General features: G+C 48.7%; 1 protein-coding gene across 2 annotated transcripts in view; it reads left to right on the forward strand.

Annotated features, from left to right (window-relative positions):
• The window catches only part of LOC142560442 (ATP-binding cassette sub-family G member 5), an 83,757-nt gene that overhangs the window by 40,735 nt on the left and 29,686 nt on the right, over positions 1-13,336 (forward strand). For both annotated transcript variants that reach the window (XM_075672559.1, XM_075672561.1), the window contains exons 3-5: positions 10,524-10,756; positions 11,602-11,719; positions 13,073-13,264. In XM_075672559.1, the coding sequence (XP_075528674.1) occupies positions 10,524-10,756; positions 11,602-11,719; positions 13,073-13,264 (543 nt within the window). The remainder of the gene's footprint in view (positions 1-10,523; positions 10,757-11,601; positions 11,720-13,072; positions 13,265-13,336) is intronic.

Genomic DNA, 13,336 nt, shown 5'->3' on the forward strand with positions numbered 1-13,336 from the left:
CCAGTGTGGCATTACATTACTTCCGTAGTGAGCTACGCTTATCTCGTTTCCCCAGTACCCACTTCCGGAAATAGGCCCAGAGGCATCACTCATATAAATTATTTTCTCTATTTCTGACTCTCTCTTCTGCGATTTTCCAACTTCGTACGCGGTGTTCTTATTCGGCCCTGCGGAAGAGCTAGTATTAACTGTGGACACCAAGCGATCGTAATTGAGTTAGTAATTGAAGATTGTCTTTAGTTGCACATTCGCTGTCCTCATCTGTACAGCCCTCTCACTCCACCGCCATCACAGTGCCCGTTGGTATTGTTGTGGACAGTACTCATAGAAGAAAAAACTCGACTAGCGCCATCAGGCGTACAGGCTCGACGATTGTAGCCGCGACATCAACGCAGTCACCTGATAAATAAATGGCAACTCTTTGTGGGCCTTCTCTTCCTAGGGTATGTTCACTATGGCAGTGCCGGCTGCCGTAATGCCTTGTGAAATGAAAGATAGATAGATGAACTCAGCGGGCTTCAGGTGCAAAGGCATCCCAGGGTGCAGAGGTTCTCAATGAATCTTAGCGACGAAATGAGGTTTTTACCTCAGATTATTTGATCGACTTTCACTGAATCTCTCACTTTCAGAATGACTTTCAAGTAGTTATAGGCTCAATGATTCGCTACCCTCCATATCTTGTCATTGCAGTCAGAAAAAAAGGAAAGCCTAAGGCGCTTTACCGTTTTGGCTAATGTAAGAGTTCAGTACATGCACTCAGTGCTCACTGTTTTTCTCTTTACCCCCTTTTCCTTACCCCAAGTGTGGGTTAGCAAACCGGACGCATGTCTGCTTGACCTCCCTGCCTTTCCTCTCCTTCCTTTCCCCTCCTTCCTTTCTCTCTCTCAGTATTCTTACAAGAAGGTGTTACGTCAAGAGAGGCGGGCAGCCAGAAATCAAATACCGGCTGCCGACGAACACGATCTACGCCGATCGCGATCATAAGTGGGTATCTGGTATAACGGGGCTGTTGCGCTTAAAGGCCTCGAGTGGGCTTGCCATGCTGCCCTGCGACTGCCAATATCTACCGTCTCCACCTTACAATTAGTTCAGGGCACACTCTGACGTCGCTGCCCGTGACCTTCGCCTTTCAACGTTCACTAGAAGGGTCCTTAGCGTATAGAAGAGAGAGAGAGAGAGAGAGAGAGAGAGAGAGAGAGAGAGAGAGAGACCCGAGCGAGGCCCGGTGTCACCCTAAGGTGGGAAGGGCCAGGAGCCCTCTGGCTTCTACTGCCCTCCTGGCCCTGGCGACGAGTTGTCGTTGGTCTTCCAGCTTGGGCTGCCACGTTTCGAATAGGTGGTTTGCTTCTTGTGCTCGTTTTGCGTCCATTTCTGGTCGCATTTTTAGCGCCTAGGAACTATATTTTTACCCCCAACGGAGTAGTCAAAAGCGCGTAACTAGCTTTGCTGTGTCCGTCAGTGTACGCTTTCCGTTACGTCGTCGCAGTCATTGATGTCGCCAACAATGTGCAAGTCCCGTCAACGCCCCCTCCCCCTCCCCCTCTTATTTTTATTTCTGAATCGTCAAAGCTATCCACTTTTGTGACTAGCTGGCACTGTACACAGTTCCGCTCCACCGCACAGAGTTGTTGAGATGATGCCTACCAACATCCGCAGTTTCAAGAACAGCTCAGTTTTCGCGGTGTTTCATGCTCCGATTTCTCAGTTCGACTTTATTTTCTAAATGATTCACCATGGCTGTTAGGTCGAGTCAAGTGAATCTTTAACAATGTCAATTAATGTTACGCAGATCCTGAGGGCTGCTAAACGCAAGCTTACTGCATGCCATGCACGCGAATGGAAATGAAATACAGAAAACGGAGCGCAGTCTCCTATTCGCTGTAACGTTGCATCTGCATTATGGCTGCGCCATTCAGGCTGTCACTAACACGTACCTGCTCGCCCAGCAACAAGTTCTGCTTATTGACGGTTTCTCCAGCTCTGCCTCTTTTTTACTTGCTTTGTTTCTTCTTTCCGTTGTATTTTTCTTTCTTTTTCTTTACTTTGCTACCGTTACTTTACTGCTACACGTTTACGAGCTCTCGAGACTCTTTCGGCGCACCGGGTAGCGCCGGCTTTGCGCAACACCTGTATTCAGGGAACTAACAGAAACTGCTGCGTATTTCTAACCGCGATTAATCCCAAAGCTTCGCTCCGGGAACTATACAAACTATTACAGTCTCCTAACCGCATCATTTCCGCGGGGTTGCCTCTTTTCATTTTCTTTTTCTAATCTCCCGCTCGCGGGCACGTACATCGAACACGAGCCGAAGCGAAGATGCCGCGACGTCGCATCATGCACTTCCAGGCGCCGTGTGGTGGTCCTCTTCCACGAGTCTCGAACAAACGCTCGTCACGCGTGCGGGGTGGGGTAAGAAGGGGGGAGGGGGAGGTGCCTCTCGAGAAGGACGACATTCTATCGCAATCGCTATCGACCGTGAAAAAAAAGAAGATTAAAAGAAAGAGAAAAAAATACTCACCAGTTAGGAACGGTTTCTTCGCTGATCAGATTTCGAAAGAATGTGGCCCCCTCACATTGCAGCGCGCTTGTAACCGACATGAGGAAAGAAAAAAAAAGCGCCAAAAGCGCTTATGTCACGCTAGATGCTTAATAAAAATAAATTGGTTGGGGAAAAGAAGGCATGGAGGGCGAGAGGGCTGGGGCTGGTTATCTTACGTTTTCCTTACAGCTTCGGTGAGCCAAGGCAAAACGTTTTGGAACGATATATATATATATATATATATATATATATATATATATATATATATATATATATATATATATATATATATATATATATATATATATATAGGCTGGAGAGAGGTGTACAACGAATGATAGAACGTAGCTGTGAAGGAGAGGAACATAATGCACGTGTCTGTCGCGAAAAAGTGCCACTTTTTCGTGGAAACAGAGCCTTTCGTAACCGCGGAGTTCGCGAAATGCGCGCGCGTATCGTGGTGACAGTTCTCAGTTTTGACACGAAGAAACAGACACGGCAAAACAACGAACAAAAAAATGTCAGCAGAAAACAACGAAGCAACCGCGAAATACGAGGAAATACATGGAAGCGAAAAGCGCGCTTTAATGCATCCAGTGGCCTGCTCCTGTTCGCCTGTAGAATGAGAAAAAAAAAATGTGAGCCCCTCCAAACGCTGCGAATGGAAGCGCGCGTCTGTTGCCACGCGAACCGCGCTCACGCCGGAGACGGCAAGTAGAATTGTGACCATACGTGTACACCTGATGGCGCATTCCGTCGGGCGCATCCCGACGATGACAAACAAGCACACGCCCATCCCCACACCCCCCTCTTCCTGCCGAAATGTTGATTCTATCAAAGAAAAAGAAATTAAAAGAAACAGCGCTTCAAGACAGATCTACGGCCAACTAGCCTTTTGTCGTCCTCGATTGCGTTTTCTTTCTCTTGGTACCCATTCTGTAACCCTAATGGTCCAACGGCTATCTAACCGACGCATTACATGGCCTGTCCAGCTCCATTTTTCCCTCTTGATGTCAATTAGAATATCGTCTATAGCCGTTTGGTCTCTGATCCAAACCGCTCTCTTTCTGTCTCTTAGCGTAATGCCTAGCCATCTTCGTTCCATCGCTCTTTGCGCGGTCCTTAACTTGTTCTCAAGCTTCTGCCCCATATGTCAGCAATGGTAAAATGCACTGATTGTACATGTTGGGCTGCTAAGCACGAGGTCGCGGGATAAAGTCCCGCGACCGCAGCCGCATTTCGATGAGGGCGAAATGCGGCTTAGCTTAGCGAAACTTAGCTGCCCGTTAAAACTTAGCCTGGCGAAAACTTAGCTGCCCGTTAAAGAATCCCAGGTGGTCCGACTTAATCCGGAGTCCCTCACTACGGCGTGCTTTATAATCAGATAGTGGTTTTGGCACGTGTACTTTTTGTTTAGCGCTTCAAGACGGGGTCGCAAGGGAAGAACCACACACACACTACGCTGTCTGCGCGTGGTTCTTCCCTTGCGTCCCGTCTTGAAGCGCTGCCTTCTTTTTGTCTTTTTCCTGTGATAATGAACCAACTAGACCACCAATCAATTCTTGATCCTATGTACGCTGAGGCGTTCGTTGATTTCCCCTCTGTTGATCGCTTCGTCGCCATCTTCCTGTTGGGAATATCTGTGTTTTAAATGATCAACTTTCATGTCACGAAGTTCCGAACAGCTCGTGTGCGAGAGACGCCGCACACTACGGCGATGAGCTAGGAACTCTGACGCAACGCGGACCCTCTGGTGATTGCCTAGCGTGCACCCGAGTCCAAGTATATACACCAGCGTGCTTTCCGTTCAGTGCGCTTGGAAATGCAGCCGGGAATCGAACCCTTGACCATGAGCGCTGTACGGCGGTATAGGCGCCATGGCGCGCTGAGCCACATTGGCCGATAACGCAGCCAATTCAGCTCAGTGGCTACGAAATGCTGCGTTAGCCTCGAAGGTCCGCAGTGTCGCCCGAGGTGTTGCTAAGGCGCTCGAAATCGTAATTTCGGTCCCGGTAATGGCGGCCCCATGTAAACGAGGGCAAAAATGCAAAACACTCGTGTGCTTAGATTTAGGTTCACGTTACTCAATCCCCAAGAGGTCAAAATTATTCCGGAGTCGACGACTGCGGCTTGCCTCAATGACCAGATTGTGATTCTGGCACGTAAATCCACAAAACTTAATATTTTTTTTGCATCTTTAGAGCCCGAAGGATTTGATAACATTTTGGCAAAGCTGCATACGCGTGGCGCAATCCACACTATTCGTGGTTCGGCCAGTGCCCGCCAGGCAGCGACTCTGCTCGAGTTGTTTAAGCATGAAATGCCTTCAGCTCCCCTTAAGGTCGCCAAAAGTCAGAGCCGTTATCCAGGCATTCAAATAAAAACCGGGCAAGTTGCGAGAATAAAACGAGACTCCCCCCGCGCCCCACTTATTGTACAGGACCGGATTACATGCGCTATAGTTATTCCCAAACAAGTTACAAAAAATACTGCTTCCGAGTTCTTCGTAAAGTTTATTCCCAATATAATTCAAGCTCTAACTTCTAGTACGCTTAAGTTTTATTTGTCATTCCTAATGGGGGGGGGGGGGGGGCGACGTTCATAAGGCAGATACAGGGCAACATACACTTGAATTCTGGGAAATGGAATTTGCTGCGGATCTACTAAGCGTCTCATGCACAGCTTTGCCCAAGGAGGTTTAAAAAACCTCCTTGGCTTTGCCTTTATGGAGGAAGGAAAAAGTTAGGACAGAGCATTACGTCACGCAGGCAGCCTTAGCAAGCGAACGTTCCGCGAAGCCAGCGCTTTGCTCAGTGGCGGCCCGACAAGTGGCCTCTTGTGTCAAGATCAGGAAGCAACAAGAATCGAGATTTGCTGAGACATTTGGTCGCGCATCCGTCACGGGCAATTGTTCTAGCTGGGCAGTGCGCTAGGTCTCCCTGGCGTCTTTCGCTGCCTGAGGAGCCGCCTTCAGCCGGTTTTTTTTTTCTTCTAGCCGGGCAGCGTCCATGTGGACCAGTGCACAGTATGGCGCGGTGTGGTGGGGTGTGCCGTTGCGAACATGCACTACGCCCATTTTAAGATTGCGGCTAGTATCATCCCCATCCAATCTGCTTTACTGGTTACCAGTTCATGCTTACATCTACTCTCGACTACGGGAGAGCCATGGCTTGGTTTGGTGCCTATGAATATGGCTCAACCCACTACGGGGGACCGGCCATGTGAATCGGGTGGCAGTAGCCACCAATCTTTATTTTCATCTCCGTTTTCTTCTTTATTTTTCTCTGTTTAGTACACAGTCCTCCCAGCCATGTCGAAGACAAAATCTATGAAATTTACTTTCGCCGAGTCCCCGATAAATATTGCGTCGAGGTGCTTTCGAATCGCCTGCAGGGTGCGTTAATTGATGCATTTCTGGCGCGGTTACCCACGTCGCGCTTAAAATAGGCCCCGAAATGCCCTCCCATGTGCGCGGCTGCCGCAAACCGGAATCGCGCCGCTCGACACGTAAACGCGGCAGGAAGATGAAGTCGCCGCGTTGGCCCACTGGCAACAATCCGCATGTGCCATCTCACGTTTACCTTTGCAAGTTGTTGGATGAAGAAAATAAACTGTTCGTTTCCGAGAACAAACTAGACGTCACGGCGGTAGCAACCCACGCCTTCCCCTGACAAACGGGCTCGCGCAAGCACTTTCCCACGCGCGCATATGTAATGCGCGATGTGCTTACTCCATACATTACGATGCGTACAGAGACATGTTCATTCACTGGCACTCCCTCCTGACAAGTGCTTAACTGTGCTTAACTCCGCCGTAAGCAAGGAACTTCGCTGAGGCCAACGCTTCGACAAGGGTACTTGCCTCCGTCAGGAAAGCAGATGCTTTCCTTAGCATCGTTTATTCCTCGGGGCACCGGTTTATTCGCCTCCGTCTCCCCGTTTGATGTTGAGGGAGAGCGTTCATGATCACCATCGTCATCATGATAATCATCAGCCTACTTTTATGTCGTACAGTATTGCAGCCATTTCGACCATGGGCAGCATGTTGTAGCTCGTCCTGGGCAGTGGACATAAAAGTAGGCTGTTGATTATCGTGATGACAATGGCGCTGACAAACAAAAAAAAAATAGGATAACTAAACACTGTTCAAGTTAGTGGCATTCACTAAACCAATTTTCATTATGACAGAAGATCCGTATGGTTGGGAGCACATTCGACTTCGGGCAGTTCATATTGAATGCGACTGTACATTTAATCCAGAGTCACCATCTTGTTCAAGAAACCCGTATATATATAGTTGATTTCGGTGGTGAATTAGGGGCACGTTGAAGAACCCCAGGCGGTCGCAATTATTCCGCAGTCCCCAACTATGGCGTGCCTCATAATCATATCGTGGTTATGACAAGCGATACCCCAGATTGTAATCTTAAATTTTGGTGGCAAACGCGGCGCAGAACCTTGAGCTTTGGCGGCGAAGAAGCGCGACGTCGCTTTAGCACCGCCCACAGCATCTAAACCTGAACGATGTTTTCTACTAAACAAACTCATAAGATAAACGGCGCCATGTATCCCCTGGAGACGGCTGTGTGCAAGGCACCGGCTGCGTCTACACACCAGCCCCACTCCAAGGCAAACTTAACTGCGGCCAAAATTGTCGCATGACGTCAAACGCTCGGAAGAGTGACGTCGGCTGGCCGATCGACGCCAATACCGTCCCGTCGCGCTCGCAAGAAAGCGCGCTGGTCGCCGCAGACAAAAGAAACCGCGGGTCCGGCAGACGCGGCAAGTTTTCGCAACTTGGCCCGTTTGATGATTGCGACGAAGGGACTCTTTTTTTTTTTTTTTATTGCGACAGCGTGCCTCCTGGCATAAAGAAATATTGCGGTGGACAAAACGGCCTGGCGCGTCGACCGATAATGAAATGTTGCGGTATGGAACAATAGTAATGTTCGCAGAACACTGCTCTCCGTAGCTTGAGATAAAGAAAGAAAAAAGAAATGCAACTAAGAAGGAGCGCTACGCGTCAAACTATAGGGAAGCTAAAGACCAATCTGTCCCCAACGATGTCCAGAGCAGTAATTGCTTTCGCCTCGGGCGTGTTGTTTGTGCCCTTGAGGAATAGACTGGGAAACACAAAACCCGTACGGAAAGTAATAACGAAAAACGAAGATGTGTGTATGCGCGTTCGTGCGAGCGCGCGTGCGTGTGTAAAAAGAGGGAGTGGGGGAAGGCTCTCGCACATTGTTCGCCGTTTCGTACTTTCACGGTCTAGGAGCTCGCTGTCACTAGCAAGGGACCCCCGCACTTGTTTTCGTTTTCTGGTCGATTCGCCGTTTCCCGTGTTCTTTCTCTTGCGACGCGCGGTGCGAAGCTGCTGTGGGGGAACGAGGCGCACTTCGTCCTCGCCCACGCTGTTCCACCATTGTTAGGAGACACTGGCGAAATTGCAATAGTGTTCAGTAGCCCACGAGACACAACATGTCCGCCGCCGCGCCAAACGGTTAGCGGTAAGAACCTCTCTACTTCTTGTTTCCTTAGTTCCTTTTTTTTTCTTTTTGCCTCGAATCACTTCTCCCTACCGAAATAAAGAATTGTTGCTTGAGGGAAGTGTTCAACACGCTTTGGTTGTTTCCCTGTTCCTGGGTCCTTCCTCTCGCGTCTTTCTTTTTGTATTTTAATTTTTGGAAGTTCAAGCGTTCACTGCGCACGCCAGAGCGGTGATTCTCTTTAATGACCGAACCTGCCGTGGCGTCGGTGTCCTGAAAAGGTGTGCGGATGCTTTTGCTCATCTTTCCACTGTCGTTAGGAGGAGGAGGTATCATCACCTCACATGCCAGTGCTAAGTTTGACAGCTTTCATATCCGTTTCATGTTCGTTCTACTGGCAGTATTTTTCTGGATGTTTCGCTCTCAAGACGATGGTGCTTAATGTCCGAAACACATCACGCCTTTTCCACTTTTTTTTCTTCTTCAAGCCAGCTGTGCCGCTGCTTCTGCCGCTCGTTTCGGCATCGGCCTCCCGGCGTTCACTCGATCCCTGAGAGGGCTGGTTCTTATCACCCTTCCCGTGCCGCGATACTTCATCTTTGTCGTCCGCTCCGGCCCGCCCTAGAGAGATATATCGCTGCTCGGTCGCGATGAGGCCCATTTCTTCTCGACGCCCACGCTCCGACGAAACGTATTAATCTCAGCGACTCGTTCGCTAAGCCCAGTGCTTTCTAGAAGACTCGGTTCTTTTTTGCCGACCCAAACACCAGGTGGGGGGGGGGGGGGTGGACAAAAGGAGAAACACGATCGAAATGCGTTCTCCAACTTTGCAGGTTATATGTGCAGGAACCCTCACGGTCCCGAAAATGAGCCGTGGAAATCCGTAACGTAATACGTGCGCTCTCCGGCGCAGACCGACAAGAAAATGTAAAATAAAAATAAAAATAAAAATAAAAATAAAATAAAGAGTCATCGTCTCATAGCACCGCGTCGTTAGCCAGCCATGCAGCTTGGGAAATCTGCCCAAGAACTTGTACAGTAAAACCTCGTTATAACGAAGTTTAAATGGGAGAGAGAATTACTTCGATACATTTAATACTTAGTGAAATGTACTGCTATACATCCTGCACTATGAATCTCTACGGATATTTCAAGGGGAATTTCACCTCCTCCGTTATATCCATTATTTCGTTATAACGAGGTTTGATAGTGCCACTGTTCTTGCGTAATAATAATAATAATAATAATAATAATAATAATAATAATAATAATAATAATAATAATAATAATAATAATAATAATCTTCGTCCACGCACCCGCCCATTCTTGAGGCGTGTGACAGAGAAGTGTCCGCTGTCCCTGGATCACTGGGGCCGCACTTTCTTCTTACGGGGCGCCCACGACAAGACGCATCGCCAATTCTACTGCAGTGGATGAGCAAGACGTAGCTCAGTGCCGCTGGATCGAGTCGCACGTTCTGTACCGTCGCAGACTAGCTGCTAGCGGCGTGATAAGTTGCAGGGGGGGGGGGGTTATTCCTTAAAAGAGTTACTGTATACGCTCTCTTCCCTAGAGGAAACTATACGGTAACTCTATTCTGTAAGTGTCCACCTATATAGTGGACTGTTGGATATTGAGTAGCAGCATGGTCTCGTGGGAGGCGCCGCCTCTTGCATTCCCGAATCGTACTCGGTGAGGCAAATGGTGGTACGAAGAGAGCGATGAAAAATCAGACTAAACAAAATAAGAAATATTCCTACATTGGTCAACTCAAAACTCATTCGGCACAAATATGAAACGCGCGCCCTAACTACTGGTCAGTGCCTCGTTCACGCAAATATTAGGATGACCATACGTTATGCAAGGTTATTCCTCTAATGTTACCTTAACGGCCGCTGAAGTAAGCATAAAAATATAGCGTCAGCAGATCTCATAGCACAGTCCTAATAACGTTAATGTATATTTTTTGCCATTTTTGTGCAAATATGATTTGACAATTCTTTTATATATTTGTGTGACTTTGTGTTTAGTACTATTACGTGCGGGCTTGTTTTTCTTAAGCATTTTTTCGTCGCTTGTACATTACTGCTATTTGATTACGCTTAATAACTACTATATCGTGCCACGTTTATGATTGGTAATGATGCTATTTTGTTATTACAATATTCGTTTGTGCACCTTACGCTCGGTTCACATTCACGAGTAATGGATGTCACTGCTTTACAGCCCTTCTATACAGGCGGCGAAAGCCGGTCGAGCTGCGTAACGGCAGCTTTTCTTTCTTTTTTTGCTCCTGCCGCCTTTCAGCGCACAATAAGGAACACATCGAGATAGATGCGCGCTCACCCTCTCTCTCTCCCTCTCTCTCCATTCCAGGGAGCGGCAAGATAACGCCGGCCTTTCTTTTTTTCTTTTTTTGCTCCTTCCCCCTTTCACCGCAGACTAACGAACAGATCGAGATAGATGCGCGCTCACTGCTCTCTCTCTCTCCATTCCAGGGAGCGGCAAGAAGGCGCTGCTGGAGGTCGTGGCCCGGCGCGCCATGGGCCCGACCCGGGGCCAGATCCTGCTGAACGACGTGCCGCTCACGCTGCGCCTGTTCCAGGAGCAGTGCGGCTACGTGGCCCGCCGGTGCTCGCTCGTGCCGGGCGTCACCGTGCGCCAGACGCTGCACTTCGCGGCCAAGCTCACGGTCGCCTCCAAGGTGTCCGGCTCCGTCAAGAGGGGCCGGGTGCGCACGCGGCAACGCACGTCGCCGCTTTCTTTTTGTTCGCTTTCTTTTTCCACTCCGGGGAGAAGCGTGCTGCAGAGACAACACGACGGAACACATCGTCGTTCGAGGCGGATTAGACGAACGGTTTGCGCGGAAATCCACAGGGTTGAGGTAACCTCGTGGAAGAAAGCCCGAAAATGTTACTGCCAGGACGGTTGGGTATATTTTGTTCGAATGTCACTTTATTTATGTAGAAGCAAAAGAGGAGACACAAATTAGTTCAGCATTCGTGAAGTCGTCCCAAGACTTGGCTGTCGCCAATGAGATGATGAAAATTGGTTGGGCGAAAGTTAGCTATAAGCGCGTTTAGATGGTCTCTGATGCATCAGTAAAAAAGAAAAAAGTTTAAGTGCACTTTCACCTCAAAGTTTTGAAACAACAACAACAACAACAACAACAACAACAACAACAACAACAACAACAACAACAACAACAACAACAACAACAACAACAACAACAACAACAACAACAACAACAACAACAACAGGCACGTAAGCAAGCACACACTAAGCACGTAGAGTTACAAAGTTTGATGACGTTAAGACAGCATTAGATGTGAACGGTATGAAGTTCAACGCGGCGGCGCATTATACATTGGCGTTCCAGCTAACTTTTTCCCATAGAGTACGACGGTGGTGTTTTTCAGAAAACATTAACGAAGTGCCTCCGCAATTTCTCAGGAGCTCTGAACGCTACGTGATCGTCTGTTGCAAAAAGGTCATTAGTCCACCTTCACGGCGACTTCCTTTGTTTTGGTCTGACGACCTGTCCCGTAACACGCGCATCCGCACGGCGCAATCCAGGTGAAGCAGGTGATGGCGGACCTGGCGCTGAACCAGGTGGCAAACAAGGAGGTGAGCAGCCTGTCCATCAACGAGTACCGCCGACTAAGCATCGCCATCGAGCTGGTCAGGGACCCCGGTCAGTACTCTAAGTTTCAGTTTTACTTCCTCAAAGACCTCTGTGTTAGGGGCTATTACATGAAGGGCTGGGTTAAACGTTGCTGTTCTTTTTGTGATACAAGTTCTGCGAGCGTTTCTTCTTTCTTTTTTTTTTTAATGTATAAGTGGCCAATTGATAGATGCAACTTGCCGGGAAGGCGGTTCTAGTCTTATGCTGCCCGGATGAAAAAAATGAAGCCGAAAACAAAAATTATGCCGGAACCATCGAAGACATTGACGTAGCCAGCTCCACCTCGCACCCCGGCACGCGCCTTTCCTGCCTCCGCCCCCCCCCCCCCCCAGTTATCCCTAAGATGTACGATATCTGCATTAGTATGCATCCTTTCCATCGCCTCCTCTCCCTACCTTACTCTCCCCGTTCTCAGTGAAACGCCCCCCCCCCCCCTCGAAAATGTTTATGGCAACGCCACTAACCGAATCTGGGCGCCAAAGTAAGCAAACAGCTTTCTCAAATCACTGATTTGTCTGTGAAAGTCATTCGCTTAACGTTTCTACCCGTAACTCGACGGTCACGGCGGCCGGCTCTTTGAAACGGCCTAGCCGTTTCATTTCATTTTATTGGTCATTCATTTTTCGAACAACACGTGGCACTGCCCACAACTCAGAACAATAGGAGGTGATTACGGCCTCCAGAAGTGGTCCTGCTCGCGATGGATGCGACAGCGGCAGTAGTCCTTTTACAAAACTTAATGTTATGCACTAATTTGAAAACAGGCCTCTTTGAATTTGAACGGTTCTGTTCCGACATCTTGAGAGGTACGTGAACTGAGGCAAGCCTACATAATCTTGCGAATCGAGAACGCCACTCTTTCTGACACTGAGAAACGGTCCAACGTAAAGGCGGTAAATTACTCCCTATAATGCGAGTAGTTTCTTTGCAATAAATAGACGGCTCGCTAATTAATTTTTATTAAACTGTGAGCTATTCGGCAAGACAGCGGAAGCCATGGGCACAAAAGTCCGGGAGGCTGTAAAAAACCCACAATAACGTCTGAAGCCAGAAGCGCGAATACTAGACAAATGCGTGTAATAACCATCATATCCATCCTAGGGCAGCAATCGCAGCGCCAACGTTACACCCCACCAACCCCCCTTTTTTAAATTTTAGTAGGGAACTTCATACTGTAAACATTGCAATGCTTTATACCAAAGCATGCTATTCAAGCTATACCCAACTCAAGGCCTAGTTATGGTAGAATGTACTGGACGGCACATTCTTTGTGCGGGAATTAGTGCGTTTGATCTTCGCGGTTGCTGGATTTTTCAAACTGACGCCCATTACCGCTTAACACCATTCTCGACCACCGCGCAGTGCTCGTGGTGCTGGACGAGCCGACGGCTGACCTGGACCCGCTGAACACGTACTTCGTCGTCTCCATCTTGGCCAACCACGCCAAGAAGTACAACCGGCTCGTGCTGTTCACCATGTCCAAGCCCCGGTCGGACATCTTCCCGTTCCTGGACCGCGTGGCCTACCTCTGCCTCGGCGAGATGGTCTACACTGGTGAGAGATCGATCGGACTGCTAAGCGCGTCTATCGGCGCTTGGCGCGCAGTGTGCGCAATAGGCGCTGTTG

This window comes from Dermacentor variabilis, chromosome 10 (assembly GCF_050947875.1).
Source record: "Dermacentor variabilis isolate Ectoservices chromosome 10, ASM5094787v1, whole genome shotgun sequence".
NCBI classification, from domain to species: domain Eukaryota; kingdom Metazoa; phylum Arthropoda; class Arachnida; order Ixodida; family Ixodidae; genus Dermacentor; species Dermacentor variabilis.